The sequence below is a fragment of the Mustelus asterias genome, chromosome 14 (assembly GCF_964213995.1).
Source record: "Mustelus asterias chromosome 14, sMusAst1.hap1.1, whole genome shotgun sequence".
In the NCBI taxonomy this organism is placed as follows: domain Eukaryota; kingdom Metazoa; phylum Chordata; class Chondrichthyes; order Carcharhiniformes; family Triakidae; genus Mustelus; species Mustelus asterias.
In genome coordinates, this window is record NC_135814.1 from 99,224,615 (window position 1) to 99,245,758 (window position 21,144).

General features: G+C 45.7%; 1 protein-coding gene across 1 annotated transcript in view; it reads right to left on the reverse strand.

Annotated features, from left to right (window-relative positions):
* Positions 1-2,999: 2,999 nt before the first annotated feature.
* LOC144503427 (uncharacterized) overlaps positions 3,000-21,144 on the reverse strand; it is a 38,069-nt gene continuing 19,924 nt past the window's right edge. The window contains exons 7-11 of the mRNA XM_078227734.1: positions 15,857-15,960; positions 11,851-11,922; positions 8,282-8,371; positions 5,359-5,468; positions 3,000-3,207 (exon numbers count right to left, since the gene is read on the reverse strand). Coding sequence (XP_078083860.1) covers positions 3,000-3,207; positions 5,359-5,468; positions 8,282-8,371; positions 11,851-11,922; positions 15,857-15,960 — 584 coding nt within the window. The remainder of the gene's footprint in view (positions 3,208-5,358; positions 5,469-8,281; positions 8,372-11,850; positions 11,923-15,856; positions 15,961-21,144) is intronic.

Here is a 21,144-nt window from a genome sequence, read left to right on the forward strand (position 1 = left end):
TCCAGTTTTCTCGCCAATTCAGCACTTTTGGGAAAATCGCCCCCGTAGTCACCCCACTCTCACACACACAAACTCCCCCCACTCTCACACACACAAACTCCCCCCACTCTCACACACACAAACTCCCCCCACTCTCTCACACACAAACTCCCCCCACTCTCTCACACACAAACTCCCCCCACTCTCACACACACAAACTCCCCCCACTCTCACACACACAAACTCCCCCCACTCTCTCACACACAAACTCCCCCCACTCTCACACACACAAACTCCCCCCACTCTCTCACACACAAACTCCCCCCACTCTCACACACACAAACTCCCCCCACTCTCACACACACAAACTCCCCCCACTCTCTCACACACAAACTCCCCCCACTCTCACACACACAAACTCCCCCCACTCTCTCACACACAAACTCCCCCCCACTCTCTCACACACGCCTGTCTGAGGCCCAAAACTACCCTGCCAGGTCGGATTTTCTGGCCGTTCCTGCGGCCCTCAGCTGCAGCTTCCCTGATAACGGATTGTGGGAGCAATGGGGAACTCCCGTTGAGAGCGACTGGAAAATGACACAGGGATGGAGAGAATCTTATCTGCGATCTTTTTTGGCTTTGATTAACTTCTGTACTTTTATTCCAATGTTTGCATCCATTTGGCAACATTGACCAGATGTAGCATTTTAGTCATCTCATCTCAACTTCCATGGAGGAGTTCTTATATTAAAAGAGCTCTCACACTCAGTTGTTTTGTGGTACAGAACTTGAATGTGAGGGTGTGAACATATTTGTGTGTGTGTGTTTCTATATGTATATGTGAATGCGTGTATGAATGTAAAGTTTGGCAGTTAACTGTCATTCATCAGTCAACAGATGCATGCCACATAGCAACATCTCTACCAACCAGAGTCCACTAGCCAACCAACCAGCACTGTCTTACTCTCATCTCATGAAGTATAAATTGTTGTCTTCTTTACATTTGCTATTCTTGTAAATGTTCTGATGAGTCCAAGATGAAATGCTTCAACATGTGTCTTTTTTCATCGATACTCAAGGGCTGACATTTTTGTGAAGGTTTGTTTCGCAAGTGTTATACACTTCCTGATGTCTTGATTGCTTTTCCCAATCGGATGATATTAGCCACCCAGATGAGAAAACTATTGTTCCTTTCAGTTTCACTGTTATTTTCCTAGCTCTGATCCTTTTCTTTGAGATTATCATGCATATTGTTTTGCTGCAATTTCTGTTACAATTGTGTCCAGACGTATTTATATATCTCCCTTGTAACTGCCATAATTTAGGTACAATATAAGGATTACAGCTAGGTCCATCACATAAGCCAGCCTCCCATCCACTGACTCTGTCCACACTTCCTGCTGCCTTGGGAAAAACAGCCAGCATAATCAAGGACCCCACGCACCCCAGACATTCTCACTTCCACCTTTTTCTATCAGGAAAAAGATACAAAAGTCTGAGGTCACGTACCAACCGACTCAAGAACAGCTTCTTCCCTGCTGCCATCAGACTTTTGAATGGACCTACCCTGCATTAAGTTGATCTTTCTCTGCACCCTAGCTATGACTGTTACACTATATCCTGCACTCTCTCCTTTTCTTCTCCCCTATGTACTCTATGCACAGTAAGTTTTGTCTTTATAATGCACAAGAAACAATACTTTTCACTGTATCCCAATACATACAATCCCTACAGTGCAGAAGGAGGTCATTCGGCCCCATCGAGCCTGCACCAGCAACAATCCCACCCAGGCCCTATCCCCATAACCCTACGTATTTATCCTGCTAATCCCCCTGACACTAATGGGCCAATCAACCTAATATGCATATCTTTGGGCTGTGGGAGGAAACTGGAGCACCCGGAAGAAACCCACGCAGACAGGGGGAGAATGTGCAAACTCCACACAGACAGTGACCCATGGCCAGAATTGAACCTGGGTTCTTAGTGCTGTGAGAGAGCAGTGCTAACCACTGTGCCACCGTGCTGCCCCATGTGACAATAATAACTCAAATCAAAAACCCGAAGTGAGGAGAGGAACATGTTTGACATATGAAGATCCCTTGTGTCAACATTTGTATCTGAATATGATTTTTTTATTTACGGGCTGTGGGCGTCGCTGGGACAGCATGTATTGCCCATCCCTAACTGTCCTCCATTTCAGAGGGCATTTGAGAGTCAACCACATTGCTGTGGATTTGGAGTCACATGTAGGCCAGACCAGGTAAGGACGGCAGATTTCCTTCCTTAAAGGACATTAGTGACCCACGTGGGTTTTTACAACAATTGACAATGGTTTCAGGGTCGCCAGTATTTTCTTCATAGAGTCCCTACATTGCAGAAGGAGACCATTTGGCCCATCGAGCCTGCCCCAACAATAATCCCACCCAAGCCCCATCCTGGTAACCCCCTCCCTCCCCATATTTACCCTGCTAGTCCCCTTGATACTAAGGGACAATTTAGCATGGCCAATCCACCTAGCCCGCACATTTTTGGACTCTGGAAGGAAACCTGAGCATCCAGAGGAAACCCACGCAGACAACGACCCGAGGCTGGAATTGAACCCAGGTCCCTGGGGCTGTGAGGCAGCAGTGCTTGCCACTGTGCCGCCCAATTCCAATTTTTTTTATTGAATTCAAATTTCACCATCTGCCGTGGTGGCATTCGAACTTGCGTCCCCAGAACATTGCCCTGGATCTTTGGATTACTAGTCTAGTGTCAATACCACTACGCCACTCCCCCCCACCCCTGAATAATGGACAGATCTGGAGATGTTTTGTACACAGACACGTTTCAAGTGACAAGAACCAAAGTTCAAATTTATTCTGTTGGCCAAACAGAGGTCCCCATCAGCACCTGTACATTTGAGCCCATTTATTGTTGTATAAAAAAGTGTCAGGGAGGAACCTTGCTGCTTTCTGCTTCACAGCCAAGTCTTTGTTCTCAATCTCAGCTCCTCCCTGCAGGATACACTTGAACAAGTTCTAGCCTTCTGGTGATTCGACGTCTGTTTGAGAAGTTACAGGAGTTTCTCCTTGTTCTTTTTCAGATAAGGGTGGAGTGATCGCTTCATAGGCTTGGCCAAACTCTTCCTGGCGACTCATTCTCCTTACGATGTCGTCTTGTCTTTGCCTCTCTTCAATTGCTGCCTTCAGGGCACACAACTCTTCAGCTTTTATAGCAAACAGTTGCCTGAAGAAAGAGGAGGGAAAGAAATCATAGGTATTTTTTCATGGGGTTCTTCCAGGTGCCCCAATTTCATCCCACATTTTCCTCCAGATCATTTATATACGCTACAAACAACAGAGGTCCCTGCACTGATCCCTGCGGAACACCACTAGCTACAGATCTCCATTCTGAAAAACATCCTTCCACCACTACTCTCTATAACCAAGTCAGTTCTATATCCATCTAACCAGCCCACACCGATCCCATGTGATTTTAGTTTTTGTACCAATCTGCCATGTGGGACCTTGTCAAAAGCCTTAGTAAATAAAGTCCATATAAACCGCATCCACAGCCCTTCCCTCATCAATTATCTTTGTCACCTCTGCTAAAAACTCAATCGAGTTGGTGAGACGCTACCTTCCCCGTACAAAACCATGCTGCCTGTCACTGACTAGTCCATTTTCTTCCAAATGTGCATATATCCTGTTCCTCAGTATCTTCTCCAAAGGCTTTCCCACCCGAACGTCAGGCTTACTGGTCTATAATTTCCTGAATTATCCTTGCCTCCTTTCGTTTAGGGAACAACAGTGGCTATTCTCCAGTTTTCCAGTAAAAATGTGGGTGGTCTGGGTTCGTAAGTTTGCGGATGACACAAAGATTGGTGGAGTTGCTGATAGTGCTGGAGATTGTCAGAGGATACAACAGGATAGAGATAGATTGGAGACTTGGGCACAAAAGTGGCAGATGGACAAATGTTAGGTGAAGCATTTTGAAGGATCAAATTTAGGGTTTGAATAATACTGTAAATGGCAGAACCCTTAGGAATTATAACATCCAGAGGGATCTAGACGTGCAAATCCACAGTTCCCTAAAAATGGCAACCCAGGTGGCCAAGGTGATTAAGAAGGCATATGGCATGCTTGCCTTCGTTGCCAGTGCATTGAGTACAAGAGTAGGGAAATTATGTTGCAGCTATATAAAACCTTGGTTAGGCCACATTTAGAGTATTGCATGCAGTTCTGATTACCATACTACCAGAAGGACATGAAAACCTTGGAGAGAGTGCGAAGAAGGTTCACCAGGATGTTGCCTGGTCTTGAGGGTGTTGGCTATGAGGAGAGGTTGAATAAACTCGGACTGTTTTCAATGAAAAGACGTAGGCTGAGGGGAGACCTGATAGAGGTCCACAAAATTATGAGAGGCATAGACAGGGTGGAGGTGTCAGTTACAAGGGGGCACAGGTTCAAGGTGAGAGGGGGAAGTTTTTCACACAGAGAGTGGTGGGTGCCTGGAACGCACTGCCAGAGTAGGCGGTGGAAGCAGATACATTAACAACATTTAAGAGGCAGCTGAATGGATCCATGAATAGAGAGGGAATAGAGGGATACAGACCGAGTAAGGGCAGAAGGTATTTTTTTAGTTTAGTTAGGGCATCATGGTCGGCATTGGCTTGGAGGGCCGAAGGGCCTGTTTCTGTGCTGTACTTTTCTTTGTTCTTTTAACTTTCAGGAAAGAATGGACAAGCTCAGGCCCTTTATTGCAGCAAAGTGGCTTAATAGAGGTCTTTAAAATCATGAAGAGGTTTAATAGGGGAGATATAGCAATGTTTCTACTTGTGGGGAGTCCAGAATAAAATGCTGTGAACATAAGAGTGTTACTAATAAACCCACTAAGAAATTCAGGAGAAACATCTTTACCCAGAGAGTGGTTAGAATGCAGAACTTGCTACTGTGATGAGTGGGAGGGGACTTGCGATCATCCTCTCTCTTTAAAAACTGCCACATGTGGTTCCTAGGTGGGGCAGAACAGGCTGGAGTAGAAGCCAGGCCCGTTGTCCTGGAGTTAGGCTGATGGGTGCTGAGACGGACTGGGCCAGAAAGTCTGCCTTTTTGTACCCGCACTTTGGATAAATTTATTTTTTTTAAATAATTAAAACAAAAATTAAATTCTCTGCTGCCCTGCGCACACCACAGGCCCCATCCACGTGCTACCTAATACGTCCCCCTCATGCCCCATGGTCCCTCATACTCCCTGTGCTGACAAAGGAATGTAACCAGCAAAACAAAACTTGCAATAAAATACGAGATGCAGAGTGAATGTTGAGATGATTGAGTGCTTTCATTGCGAGCAGTCATGAATGTTTTCTTAGCAGAGAGATGCTGATTTGATTCTTACTTGAGGTCAAGATTTTGATCTTCCAAAGCTTTTATGGAGACCACGTATTGCCTCTCCATCACGCCGATATTTGTCTTATAGGTTCCTTCGATTTCAGCCAGCTTTGCTCTCTGAAATAAAGATCGTGTGACTTGAAGATAAGCCAATCACCAGACATTTTTCATCAACAAAAGGAGATGATTTTTAAAAAAGGCAAAATCCGCAAATTACTGCGGATGCTGGAATCTGAAACCAAAAGAGAAAATGCTGGAAAATCTCAGCAAGTCTGGCAGCATCTGTAAGGAGAGAAAAGGACTCGAAACGTCAGCTCTTTTCTTTCCTGCCAGACCTGCTGAGATTTTCCAGCATTTCCTCTTTTGGTTTCAGATTTAAAAAGCTGTGAATGTAATGGTTGACCGCAGTTCTGTACAGAAGAATCGCAGAATCCCGACAGCGCAGAAGGAGGCCATTCGGCCCATCGACCCTGCACCGACAACAATCCCACCCAGGCCCTATCCCCGTAACCCCACACATTTACCCTGTTAATCCCACTTGACACTAAGGGGCAATTTAGTATGGCCAATCAACCTAATTCGCACATCTTCGGAAACAGGAGCACCCGGAGGAAACCCATGCAGACATGGGGAGAACTTGCAGACTCTACACAGACAGTGACCCAAGCTGGGAATTGAACCCGGGTCCCTGGCGCTGTGAGGCAGCAGTGCCACCCAAATTCTATCCAGTCCTGTATTTGAGTGGTACCAAACAGTGAGGTACTGAGCATGGCCTCCCTTGTCTCCCAGTGCCTCCCAGCACCAGGTGGGGGGGGGGGGGGGGGGGGTGGGGGAGGGGAGGGGCAGGGGGGGAAGAGAGGGGCATGGGGGGAGTTGGGGAGTGGGGGGGCATGCTGAAGCCAATGTGGGAACATCTTCCTGATCAACTGCAGCCTATGAAATCATCCTCTTAACTCAATAAACTTGCTATGTGAAGCAGCTGGTGGATGTGGAACCGTATCCCAGCAGGATAATCATCATTCCCTAAGGGTGGCACAGTGACACAGTGGTTAGCACTGCTGCCTCTCAGCACCAGGGACCCGGGTTCGATTCCGGCATTGGGTGACTGTCTGTATGGAGTTTGCACATTCTCCCTGTATCTGCGTGGGTTTCCCCCAGGTGCTCCGGTTTCCTCCCACAGTCCAAAGATGTGCAGGTTTGTGGGATTAGAATCATAGAAATAGAAACCCTACAGTGCAGAAGGAGGCCATTCGGCCCATCGAGTCTGCACCGACCACAATCCCACCCAGGCCCCGCTAATCCCACTAACCTACGCATCTCAGGACTCTAAGGGGCAATTTTTAACCTGGCCAATCAACCTAACCCGCACATCTTTGGACTGTGGGAGGAAACCGGAGCACCCGGAGGAAACCCACGCAGACACGAGGAGAATATGCAAACTCCACACAGACAGTGACCTGAGCCGGGAATCGAACCCAGGAGCTGTGAAGCAGCAGTGCTAACCACTGTGCTACCGTGCCGCCCATGGATTGGCCATGCTAAATTGCCCCTTAGTGTCCAAAGATGTGCAGGTTAGGTGGATTGGCCATGGTAAATTGCCCCTTAGTGTCCAAAGAGGTGTAGGTTAGTGGGATTAGTGGGATAAATGTGTGGGATTATGGGGATAGAGCCTGGATGAAATGCTCTATCGGAGAGTTGGTGTACACCTGATGGGCCGAATGGCCTCCTTCTGCACTGTAGGGATTCTATGATCCCGTTCTGCAAGTCCATGGTTGCCAACACCCCTTATGGACATGGTACCTGAAGGAGTGGGAGCAGACCACTAATACATATCTGATTCATCCTTCTCTACTGCAGGAAAACATTGGATTTGATTACAATGATGGTGTTGCGGTATCAAAATTTGTTGAATCTTGTATCTGTTGCTCAGAGGCACAGAGGGTTACCAGGAGGCGGTTGAAGGAGCGCAACATCTCTCAATCACATTTTCCAAGCACGTCAAGTACAGTGATGGTCATGTCGGCAAACGTGGCAACCCATATGTGCACAGCAAGATCCCACAGATGATCAAGAAGAAATTAGATATAACTCTTGGGGCTAAAGGGATGGGGGTTGGGGGGGGCGGGTGGTAATCAGGTATTGAATTTGATGATCAGCCATGATCGAAATGAATGGCAGAGCAGGACTCGAAGGGCTGAATGGCCTAATCCTCCTTCTAGTTCCTATGACCGGTTCATCTCCTTCTCCAGTGGTGATGGTGGAGCAAGGAGCATTGGCCAGGACATTGGAGAACTCGTCGCGTTGGAAACAATCTTCATTGGCCACGATCAGGCAGGTACAGAGCCTCATATTCAAGAAGGAACCCTCTGATGATGCAGCCAGCTCTCGGTATTGTGATGGAGTATCAGTTAGTTCATGTCTCTAAAGCCTGTATGGTAAAATTATGAGGGGTATGGATAGAGTGAAGAGTTGGAAGCTTTTTCCCAGGGCAGAAATGACAATTACAAGGGGCACAAGTTCAAGATAAGGGGGGAAATGTTCAGTAGAGATGTGCGGGGGAAGTTTTTACAGCGGGTGGTGGGGGCCTGGAATGCACTGCCAAGTGAGGTGGTTGAGGCAGACACGTTAGCAACATTTAAGTCTCATCTTGAAAGGCATATGAACAGATGGGGAATAGAGGGGTATGAGCGGTTGGTTTAGATAGGACAACGTGATCAGCGCAGGCTTGGAGGACCGAAGGGCCTGTTCCTGTGCTGTACTGTTCTTTGTTCTTTGTATTCACACATAAAGTATTTTGCCCAGCGTGCTAACAACCTACTGCCATTTCTGTATCCAGCTTTTAACAAACATATTTCTGAAATCCCTTCATGGTAAACCAGCCGCACGATCCCTGGAACCTTTTACCAAAAGGTGATAGAATGTCAAATTACATCAGCTGCCAATTGAGTTTCGAGAAAGTCTATATATTGTGTCTGATTCTTCAATTCTTCGACCTTCTGGTCCAGCTGTTCTTGCAGAATCTATATTAAAAAAAACAGGCCTAACGTTACTTCCAGCTACTATGTTTAGCAGTGTAAATTATCTCCCTTTTGTTAACTTCCCCTCTGTAACATGCTGCCTGAATATTTGGAGCTCCCAGCCCCACAAGAACACTTTGGGCAGCACAGGGTGGCACAGTGGTTAGCACTGCTGCCTCACAACTCCAGGGACCCAGGTTCAATTCCCAGCTTGGGTCACTGTCTGTGTAGAGTTTGCACGTTCTCCCCATGTCTGTGTGGGTTTCCTCTGGGTGCTCCAGTTTCCTCCCACAGTCTGAAAGATGTATGGGTTAGGTGGATTGGCCATGTTTAATTGACCCTTATGTCCCGGGATGTGATAGGTTAGAGGGATTTGCAGGGTAGCTAAGCAGGGATAGGGGATAGGGGTGGGATTGGTGTTGGTGCAGACTTGATGGGCCGAATGGCCTCTTTCTGTACTGTAGGTGTTCTATGATTCTATTACCTCTCTTAAGACAATCAATTAATTGTGAAAAATACAGTTTTGGGACATTTTCTTGCAATTCAGTTTGTTTGAATTTGCTTGTACCTTTTAAAAATGTGTCCATGGGATGTGAGTGTCACTGGCAAGGCCAGCACTTGTTACCCATCTCGAACTTCACTTGAGGGGCAGTGAAGAGTCAACCACAAGACTTATTTCTTTAATGACTGTCTCCGCAAAAAAGTATTTAAAGATTTGGGTGGTATAGTAGCACAGTGGTTAGCACTGCTGCCTCACAGCGCCTGAGACCCGGGTTCAATTCCAGCCTCGGGTCACAGTCTGTGCGGAGTTTGCACTTTCTCCCCGTGTCTGCGTGGGTTTCCTCTGGGTGCTCCGGTTTCCTCCCACAGTCTAAGGATGTGCAGGTTAGGTGGATTGGCCATGCTAAATTGATCCTAGTGTCAGGGGAATTAGCAGGGTAAATTTTTGGGGTTATGGGAATAGGGCCTGGGTGGGATTGTGGCCAGTGCAGACTCGATGGGCCAAGTGGTGTCATTCTGTACTGTGGGGATTCTATGATGATAACATACTGTTGTGAAGTTGGTTTTGTAAAGCTATAAATAATGTTTGTAAAGATATAAACAAATTATAAACAATGCTGGAGGAAAATAAAACCCCATTAAGAGTGGTTTTTGAATTCTGTGCTAAAATGCAGAATACACAGACTCCAGGTGGGAACATTTGTTTCAAAAGGACCAAGCATCAGGGTTGCCTTGGTAACTGGCTCTGCAGGCTTTTGCATTTTGTTAGTCTATGAGTTTAAAGAAGACACTCAGCTAATGGGGACCTATCAGATTTGAGTTTGCTGTCATTGTTAACCTCAGGCCAATCTGAGGACAGTAATGTTGATAGGTCATAAGGATTACAAAAGGAGGAACTCAACTGCCTTGAGTTCAGTTCCACCAGGGGTTGAGGCAGGAGTTCAACCAGAAGCGGGGCCAGATCACCTGAAGCAGTTAGATCAACTGGAACAGTTATTTCTGATCTCTGCCAGCTTTAGATAGGTCTTAAGATAATTCGCCCTCTAACCAGCGAAAGGTACAAAATCCAACAGCGCCTGCGGACAGCTACCGAAGAACTTCCGAAAGCTATCAGACCTGGTTGTATCTTTTCTTTGAGTGCGACTAAAATTCTGTTACTACTATTTTGGTAATGAATGTTCCTTGTATTATCTGAACAGCATTTCAGTTGAACTGTACCTTAATTAATATGTTACTTGTTTAGTTAAAGCTCCTGGTTATTTAAATAAGATATCTTGTTAATTATTCATTTAATGAGTGTCAGACCTTTATATTCATGATCCTTGAAGGAGGGATTATTCGATTTGTAGGCATTAGCAATTAACATACGAGTTAGGTGAACACAAATTAGGACTTAGAGACACAATATTAATGATAATAACCAACATGTATAGCAACTAAAATCTTATACTAAAAGGTTTAATATGAAGTATGTTTTTACATATAAATTTTAAATTGTATTATTGAAAATAAAAGACTGAAACTTCAGCATTTTGATTAATTGAAAATTTTATCACCAAGGTCTGTGTGTCTATCTGTATCAAATGGTTCAGCAGAATACAAAACTCTGTAACTTTAAAAAAACTGTAACTGGCTTTGGTAAAACAATGAAACCAAATACATCTCAATTCGCAATATAATTCACCAAAGATCCTTAGTCAGCAACTTCCAAATCCACGACCACTTCCATCTAGAAAGACAAGAGCAGCAGATATATGGGAACATCACCACCTGCAAGTTCCCCTCCAAGCCACTCACCGTCCTGACTTGGAAATATATCGCCGTTCCTTTGCAGTTGCTGGGTCAAAATCCTGGAATTCCCTCCCTAACGGCATTGTGGGTCAACCCACAGCACATGGACTGCAGCGATTCAAGAAAGCAGCTCACCACCACCTTCTCAAGGGGCAACTAGGGATGGGCAATAAATGGTGGGCCCAGCCAGCGACGCCCATGTCCCACAAATGAATTTTTAAAAATCTTGTTTAAAGACAAATAATGAAACTCTGTATTAGAAACAGCATGTCCAACCCGGGAAGCTTGCCAGATGATGGGCCCTCATCCAGCAATGAACCAGTTTTGATAAGTTAGTAAAAAGCCGAACAAGCTAAAATTGTAATTTTGTATTGCTAAGCAACCTGGAAGCTATTTTGTTTGAGGAATATGCTTCTGATAGTTGACTGAACAAAAAGGCAAACCGTCATGAATAGAGTGACATGTTAAATACCAAATGAGATCATGTTAAACTAATTACTGGGCTGACTTACAGATAACAGAATTGTTTAAATCAGTTTTTTTTGGCACGAATTTGGAGATCTGTGGAGAAAGTTCAGTGGTACTATTGTCTCATTGAGCCTATCTTGGATTCCCCCTTCAGCTGAAGTCTTTGTTTGTCTGTCTATTGTATGTTTTTCATTTTGTATTTTCTATATTTTAATAAAACTAGTTTTAAAAATAAAATTTTAGTATGCTTTAAAGGCTGAGTCAAAGACTACCTTTGCAAGAGTTTACTTACCAAAGTTGCTTTTTAGAACTTTCTAAAGTAATCCAGTCGCTGAAATAGAATTCCCCACTTCAACCTTCTAACCATTAATTAGGAAAATTAACACCTTCCCAAATAATTGTCACAGATTACGATGGGAGGTAAAGGGATTAACCTCTGTCGTAACAATACTGTGGTTGATAGCATGATTAAACTGCTAAAACTTCTGAGAAAGTCCTACCTTATTGAATAAGGTGGAATTGGGTTTTTTAACTCTATACTAAGTCGCAATTACTGCGGAACACCATCTCTGGCCCTGAAAAGCTATTTAAACTTGTCAAAAGTCAGGTTTCTCACTCCCTCTTCCCCAATCCCACAAGCATATTAAATGATGGAAGATCCAGTGATTTCAGAGATTGCAGCAAATAGTTAGGCCTTCTCTTGGTAGAGAACATGTTTATACCTTGATCTCTTCCTTTGCTTTCTTCACCTCCATAATCATCTCCATGATGGAACTATACTGCTTGGCAGCCGCCTGGGAAAACAGAGGCAGTGTTAGACTCAATTTGCTAAAAATAAATGGCAGAACTTTCCCGTCCTGCCTGCCATAGAAATCGTAGTGGGCGAGACAGAAAATTTGGTGGGCCATGTAAAGGTCCATTAACCTTGGGCAAGAATTTATGGTCTTGGGGCATGCGCAGCTGGAAAACCCCACCCAAAACTGTCATTTCTACAGCTTGCGAATTGGAAAATCCAAGTCCAGACTGCAGCTAACTTAATGGGAAAGTGTCCAAAACACAGCACGGTGGCACAGTGGTTAGCACTGCTGACCATTGGTCCCGAGTTCGATTCCAGCCTCAGATGACTGTGTGGAGTTTGCACGTTCTCCCTGTGTCTGCATGGGTTTCCTCCGGCTGCTCCGGTTTCCCCGCAGAGTCCAAAGATGTGCGGGTTAGGTGGATTGGCCATGTTAAATTGCCCCTAAGTGTCAGGGGAAATATGTGAGGTTACAGGGAGAGGGCCTGGGTGGGATTCTTGTTAGCGCAGGCTCGATGGGCCAAATGGTCTCCTTCTGCACTGTTATGATTCTATATAAGAGGGTTGGTGAGAGATTGCCTTCAGAGCCCAGGACGGAAACATCCATCAGAAGGTTACCTTCTGCCTCTAACCATTCAACATGCAACGGGGAAAGGGTTGTAAATTCCATCCAGTGTATTTGGAGGGGGGAATAGTAAATGATAAACTCAAAGGGATATATTTACCAAGAGACAAAACACAATGGGAGATGAGTAATCCTTTCAGATAAAACAATATATTAAATATATGGGTGCTTTCAGTTTGGAATTCCAGACTGGACAAAATGAGAGTTGGTTAACTTATCCTCAAATCCCATGCTGGCTGGCAACTCCAAAAGGCCTTGAGGAGGTGAAGGTAGAACGTTATAAAGTAAGAGGTAGAGGCAATTGCATCAAGGAATAATTATTTAAAAATAAACAGTTTTAATTAAACTCTTTATGGGCGCAAAGCTACAATAGTAACTTGACAGTAATGTCCAAAGATGTGCAGGTTAGGTGTTTTGACCCTGCTAAATTGTCCCTGAGTGTGTCAAGATGTATAGGTTAAGGGGGACTAGTGGGGTAATTACATGGGGTCACAGGAATGGAACCTGGCTGGGATGCTCTGTTGGATGGTCATTGCAGACTCGACGGGCCATATGGACTCTATGATTTCTAAGATTCTATAATGCTACAGTGCATCTCACCCAGTGAACCGACAACAGGGTTTTGAACACCCTCAGGGCTGTCAGATCCCCACCACATTAGATTATGCATGACACAGTCTTTTAGTAAAAGGACGCTTGATAATATTTTGTCAAGTTCCCTTGGTGTTGTGCCTGTGGGAATCAAAACCAAAGTGTAGCCTTCATTTGGAAGGTTTAGAGGAAGGGAAAATTGGACCAGATTCAGTTAGAGTTCATTGAATCATAGAAATTCATGGCAAACAAGAAAGCCATTCAACCCATCATGCCTGTGTCACCCCAGAGAGAGCTGTTCTGACTAATCCCATTCGACATTTCCACACATCTTCCAGCACCTCCAGTGGGCAGGGCTGGGATTAAAGTCTGGCAAACTTCTAAATGTGCACTTGGGAATTTATAGTGTCTTGCGATGGATGGAAAGCTGGTTAGCAGATAGGAAGCAAAGAGTTAGCAGAAATGGGTCTTTTTCTAATTGACAGTCAGTGACTAGTGGGGTTTCGCAGGGATCTGTGCTAGGACCCCAACTGTTCACATTATATAGTAATGATCTGGGAGAAAGAACTGAATGTATTACCTCCAAATTTGCAGATGATACAAAGCTGGATGGAAGGGTGAGCAGTGAGGAGGATGCAGAGATGTTTTAGCGTGATTTGGACAGGCTGAGTGTGTGGGCATCTGCATGGCAGATGCAGTATAAAGTGGATAAATGTGAGGTTAGCAATACTTTGGTAGTGATAATAGGAAGTCATTTATTGGGATACAGTGAAAAGTATTTTTTCTTGCACTATACAGACAAAGCATACCGTTCAGAGAGTACATAAGAGAGAAGGAAAGGAGAGGGTGCAGAATGTAGTGTTACAGTCATAGCTGGGATGTAGAGAAAGATCAGCTTAATACGAGGTAGGTCCATTCAAAAATGTTCACCAAGGAGAGGGGCCATGTTTTTGAGGATGAGAGTGTGATACAGGCTGATAGGCTGGAGGTGGCAGATGTTCTGAGGGAAGATGTATTAGCAACTTTGAAAAACCTGAAGGTCGATAAGTCCCTTGGGCCAGATGAGATATATCCTAGGATTCTTTGGGAGGCAAGGGATGAGATTGCAGAGCCTTTGATCTTTGGGTCCTCACTGTCCACGGGGATAGTGCCAGAGGACTGGAGAGTGGCGAATGTTGTTCCTCTGTTCAAGAAAGGAAATAGGAATGACCCTGGTAATTATAGGCCAGTTAGTCTTACTTCGATGGTTGGTAAGTTAATGGTAAAAGTCCTGAGGGATAGGATTTACAACCATTTAGAAAGATGCAGCTTAATCCGGGATAGTCAACACGGATTCGTGAAGGGTAAGTTTTGCCTCACAAATTTGATTGAATTTTTTGAGGAGGTAACTAAGTGTGTTGACGAAGGTAGGGCAGTTGATGTCATATACATGGATTTTAGTAAGGCGTTTGATAAGGTCCCCCATGGTCGGCTCATGAAGAAAATAAGGAGGTGTGGGATAGAGGGAAATTTGGCCGATTGAATAAGTAACTGGCTATCTCATAGAAGACAGAGGGTATTGGTGGATGGAAAAGTTTCAGACTGGAGACCAGTTACCAGCAATGTCCCACAAGGATCAGTGCTGGATCCTCTGCTATTTGTGATTTTTATAAATGACTTGGAGGAGGGGGCTGAAGGGTGGATCAGTAAATTTCCGGATGACACCAAGATTGGTGGAGTAGTGGATGAGGTGGAGGGCTGTTGTAGGCCACAAAGAGACATTGATGGGATGCAGAGCTGGGCCGAAAAATGCCAGATGGAGTTTAACTCTGATAAGTGCAAGGTGATTCATTTTGGTAGGACAAATTTGAATGCGGATTACAGGGTCAAAGGTAGGGTTCTGAGGAATGTGGAGGAACAGAGAGATCTTGGGGTTCATATCCACAGATCTCTGAAGGTTGCCACTCAAGTGGATAGAGCCGTGTAGAAGGCCTATAGTGTGTTAGCGTTTATTAACAGGGGGTTTGAGCTTAAGAGCCGTGGGGTTATGCTGCAACTGCACAGGACCTTGGTGAGACCACATTTGGAATATTGTGTGCAGTTCTGGTCACCTCACTATAAGAAGGATGTGGAAGCACTGGAAAGAGTGCAAAGGAGATTTACCAGGATGCTGCCTGGTTTGGAGGGTAGGTCTTATGAGGAAAGGTTGAGGGAGCTAGGGCTTTTCTCTTTCAAGCGGAGGAGGTTGAGAGGCGACTTAATAGAGGTTTATAAGATGATGAGGGGGATAGATAGAGTGGACGTTCAGGGACTATTTCCTCGGGTGGATGTAGCTGTTACTAGGGGGCATAACTATAAGGCTCGTGGTGGGAGATATAGGAGGGATGTACGAGGTAGGTTCTTTACTCAGAGAGTGGTTGAGGTGTGGAATGGACTGCCTGCTGTGATAGTGGAGTCGGACACTTTAGGAACTTTCAAGCAGTTATTGGATAGGCACATGGAGCACACTAGAATGATAGTGAGTGGGATAGCTTGATCTTGGTTTCGGAAAAGGTTCGGCACAACATCGTGGGCCGAAGAACAGTACAGCACAGTACAAGCCCTATGTTCTAAAAGTCTGACAGCAGCAGGGAAGATGCTGTTCTTGAGTCGGTTGGTACGTGACCTCAGACTTTTGTATCTTTTTCCCAACGGAAGAAGGTGGAAGGGGGAATGTCCGGGGTGTGATTCTACCCACCTCCATCTCTTTGTTGTGTTTATCGAGAATCAAAATGATCTGTTCTTCATAATCGTCTGACATCAATTGTCTGTCTACGTCACATTTACGTTGTATCGAGTTCTCTGTTGGGCAGAAGAAATCATTCATTCAGAGACTGTAATGTTGAATATTACAGTGCCTAACAACAACTCTGTGTCCGATGGAGACTTTTCCCATTCTTGTGCTTTGAGATGCTGGTCTTGTCAGCCAGGATCCCATGGATCAGAAGATCGTGAGTCAGGAACAACATACCTTTTAATGATTACTTTCCTTTGCAAGTGTGCAGGTGATTTATTTTAAGTGAAGGGTCCATTTTATAGATTTTTCTTAGAATCATAGAATCCTTACAGTGCAGAAGGAGGCCATTTGGCCCATCGAGTCTGCACCGACCACAAGCCCACCCAGGCCCCTATCCCCATAACCCCATGCATTTACCCTGCTAATCCCCCTGACACTAGGGGGCAACTTAGCATGGCCAATCCACCTAACCAGCACATCTTTGGACTGAGGGAGGAAATCGGAGCACCCGGAGGAAACCCACACAGTCACAGGGAGAATGTGCAGACTCCACACAGACAGTGACCCGAGGCTGGAATCGAATCCGGGTCCCTGGCGCTGTGAGGCAGCAGTGCTAACCACTGTGCCACCCTTTTTCTTCCCAGCCAATCCCCCAAGTCGAGGATTATTATGTTTGAGGTATGATATTCAGATTAATAATTGGCCACAAGGTCAGTGGTAGTAAGTGAACTGGAACAGTTTTATTAACAAGTCCAATGCATGACCTACAGTCTCTGTCATAGGTGGGACAGATGATAGTTTGAGGAACAGATGGATAGGGTGCCCGGGTTACTATGTAATCCTTTCACTGTTGGCGCTTGGCAATTTTTTTGTGCAGTCTCACTGGTGCGGTAAGTTAAAGGGGCCAACTTAGATAGGAACTGCGTGGGGACATTTGGGTCACTTACACACACACACACTTTGCTTACAGGGGGCATTGGTCCAACATCTTGTGTAGAATTGAGCATATAATTGAGACGAGTATCTCTGTGCATTGCTGAAGAATATAACTGAGCCTACTTTGCATGTTCAGGTAGAAGATCCCAATACCATTTAAAAGAGAGCAGGCCAGTCCTCCTGGTGTCCTGGCCAACATTCATCCCTTAACCAACACCACTCGGAAAACACTACTTATCGATTTTGCACGGTGGCACAGTGCCTCACAGTTCTTCACAGCTCCAGGGACCCGGGTTCGATTCCCGGTTAGGGTCACTGTCTGTGTGGAGTCTGCACGTTCTCCCCGTGTCTGCGTGGGTTTCCTCCGGGTGCTCCGGTTTCCTCCCACAGTCCGAAAGACGTGCTGGTTAGGTGCATTGGCCATGCTAAATTCTCCCTCAGTGTACCCAAACAGGCACCGCGGTGTGGCGACTAGGGGATTTTCACAGTAACTTCATTGCAGTGTTAATGTAAACCTACTTGTGACACTAATAAATAAACTTAACTCATTTGCTGTTTGTGAGACTTTGCATGTGTCAAATATTTACAGTGACTATGATTCAAAAATACTTAACAGTTGTGAAGCATCTTGTGACATCCTGAAGGTATGAAAGATAACTGTCGGTGTGCTACCTTACATTTTATTCCATTTCCCCCTCGCTTTATTTTGCATCTTGTATTCCCTGCACTGTCACACAACAGACTTTTGCAAAGTCAAAATGAATCCTTCTGCAGTGTTTTGAGAAGAATGGAAGAGTCTTTGCCCCACCTTCAGCAATATGAACTTTGGGGACAGAGTAAAACCTCTTTCCACAAGAGCAAAATGCTGCAGATGCCGGGAATCTGAAATAAAGGCGGAAAATGCTGGAAAGACGCAACAGGCCAGGCCGCATCTGCCACAGAAATCATCGTGGGCGAGAGGGGAAATTTGACAAACAATGGGCTACATGATGGCACAGTGGTTAGCACTGCTGCCTCACAGCGCCGGGGACCCAGGTTCGATTCCCAGCCTCGGCTGACTATCTGTGTGGAGTTTGTACATTCTCCCTGTGTCTGCGTGGGTTTCCCCCGGGTGCTCCGGTTTCCTCCCACAGTCCAAAGATAAAGTTTATTTATTAATGTCACAAGTACGTTAACACTGCATTGAAGTTGCTGTGAAAATCCCCTAGTCACCACACTCCGGCACCTGTCCGGGTACACTGAGGGAGAATTTAGCATGGCCAATGCATCCCTAACCAGCACGTCTTTCAGACTGTGGGAGGAAACCGGAGCACCCGGAGGAAACTACGCAAACACAGACAGTGTCCACGCAGAAACCACACAGACACAGACAGTGACCCAAGACTCTGCATGTACACTGACCCAAGCTGGGAATCGAACCCGGGTCTCTGGTGCTGTGAGGCAGCAGTGCTAACCACTCTGCCACAGAGCCGCCCTGTCCAGGGTAGGTGAACAGGCCATGGTAAATTGTTGCTTAATGTCAGGGGAACTAGCAAGGTAAATACGTGGATAGGGCCTGGGTGGAATTGTGGCCGGTGCAGACTCGATGGGCCAAATGCCCTCCTTCTGGACTGTAGGGATTCTATGATTCTAGGAAAAGGACTTTGGGAGGAAATGTCCGGTCCGGGAGTGGAAATCCTTCCCAATGCTTCAGGCAGCGACCTTTCATTAAAATGTTCGAAACACAACAACTTGGAGATTGGAGAAAGGTCAGAGGGGAAGGTCTGTGATAGGAGGAAGACTAGGAGACATTAACTGACAAATTAATTGGTGGGACGTAGGCAGAGGGAGTGGGATTGGGAAAAGTAAAGAAATGCAAGATGAGTCAGAGGAGCTGTGAATAGTACAATCACAAACTCTACTCCCTCCACAGACTGCATCATAGAATCATAGAATTCCTATAGCGCAGAAGGAGGCCATTTAGCCCATCGAGCCTGCACTAACCACAATCCCACCCAGGCCCTATCCCCAAAACCCCATGCATTTACCCTAACTAGTCCCACCGACACTAAGGGGCAATTTAGCACGGCCAATCCACCTAACCCACACATCTTTGGACTGTGGGAGGAATGATGTGGAGATGCCGGCGTTGGACTGGGGTAAACACAGTAAGAAGTTTAACAACACCAGGTTAAAGTCCAACAGGTTTATTTGGTAGCAAAAGCCACACAAGCTTTCGGAGCTCCAAGCCCCTTCTTCAGGTGAGTGGGAATTCTGTTCACAAACAGGGCATATAAAGACACAAACTCAATTTACATGAATAATGGTTGGAATGTGAATACTTACAGCTAATCAAGTCTTTAAGATACAAACAACGTGAGTGGAGAGAGCATCAAGACAGGTTAAAGAGATGTGTATTGTCTCCAGACAGGACAGCCAGTGAAACTCTGCAGGTCCAGGCAGGCTGTGGGGATTACAAATAGTGTGACATGAACCCAATATCCCGGTTGAGGCCGTCCTCCTGTGTGCGGAACTTGGCTATCAGTTTCTGCTCAGCGACTCTGCGCTGTCGTGTGTCATGAAGGCCGCCTTGGAGAACGCTTACCCGAATATCAGAGGCCGAATGCCCGTGACCGCTGAAGTGCTCCCCAACAGGAAGACAACAGTCTGGCCTGGTGATTGTCGAGCGGTGTTCATTCATCCGTTGTCGTAGCGTCTGCATGGTTTCCCCAATGTACCATGCCTCGGGACATCCTTTCCTGCAGCGTATCAGGTAGACAACGTTGGCAGAGTTGCAAGAGTATGTACCGTGTACCTGGTGGATGATGTTCTCACGTGAGATGATGGCATCTGAGATGATCCCCACAGCCTGCCTGGACCTGCAGAGTCTCACTGGCTGTCTTGTCTGGAGACAATACACATCTTTTTAGCCTGTCTTGATGCTCTCTCCACTCACGTTGTTTGTATCTTAAAGACTTGATTAGTTGTAAGTATTCGCATTCCAACCATTATTCATGTAAATTGAGTCTGTGTCTTTATATGCCCTGTTTGTGAACAGAATTCCCACTCACCTGAAGAAGGGGCTTGGAGCTCCGAAAGCTTGTGTGGCTTTTGCTACCAAATAAACCTGTTGGACTTTAACCTGGTGTTGTTAAACTTCTTACTGTGGGAGGAAACCAGAGCACCCGGAGGAAGCCCACGCAGACACGGGGAGAACATGCAAACTCCACACAGACAGTGACCTGAGGCTGGAATCGAACCCGGGTCCCTGGCGCTGTGAGGTAGCAGTGCTAACCACCGTGCCACCATGCCACCCTTGTACTTCCAGAATCTATCACATTTATATAAACTTCTCTATCTGCTCAATGCAAGCAAATATTGATTGGAACCCTTGTAGGTCAAATAGTTCGGATGGGGCAGTTTTTGTGCAGTGTGTGCAGGAGGGTTTCCTGACACAATATGTGGATAGGCCGACAAGAGGTGAGGCCACATTGGATTTGGTACTGGGAAATGAACTGGGCCAAGTGTTAGATTTGGTTGTGGGAGAGAACTTTGGAGATAGTGACCACAATTCGGTGTCTTTTGTTATTGCAATGGAGAGGGATAGGGCCATACGGCAGGGCAAGGTTTACAATTGGGGGAGAGGTAATTATGATGCGATTAGGCAAGAATTAGGGGGCATAAGATGGGAACAGAAACTGTCAGGAAAAGGCACTAATGAAAAGTGGAACTTTTTCAAGGAACAAATACTGGGTGTCCTTGATAGGTATGTCCCTGTCAGGCAGGGAGGAAATGGCCGAGTGAGGGAACCATGGTTCACGAAAGAGGTGGAATGTCTTGTGAAAAGGAAGAGGGAAGCTTATGTAGGGATGAGGAAACAAGGTTCAGATGGCTCGATTGAGGGTTACAAGTTAGCAAGGAATGAGCTGAAAAAGGGGCTTAGGAGAGCTAGAAGGGAACATGAGAAGTCCTTGGCGGGTCGGATCAAGGAAAACCCCAAGGCTTTTTACTCTTATGTGAGGAATAAAAGAATGACCAGGGTGAGGTTAGGGCCAGTCAAGGACAGTAGTGGGAACTTGTGTATGGAGTCAGTAGAGATAGGCGAGGTGATGAATGAATACTTTTCTTCAGTGTTCACCAAGGAGAGGGGCCATGTTTTTGAGGAAGAGAAGGTGTTACAGGCTAATAGGCTGGAGGAAATAGATGTTCGGAGGGAGGATGTACTGGCAGTTTAGAATAAACTGAAGGTCGATAAGTCCCCTGGGCTTGATGAAATATATCCTAGGATTCTTTGGGAGGCAAGGGATGAGATTGCAGAGCCTTTGGCTTTGATC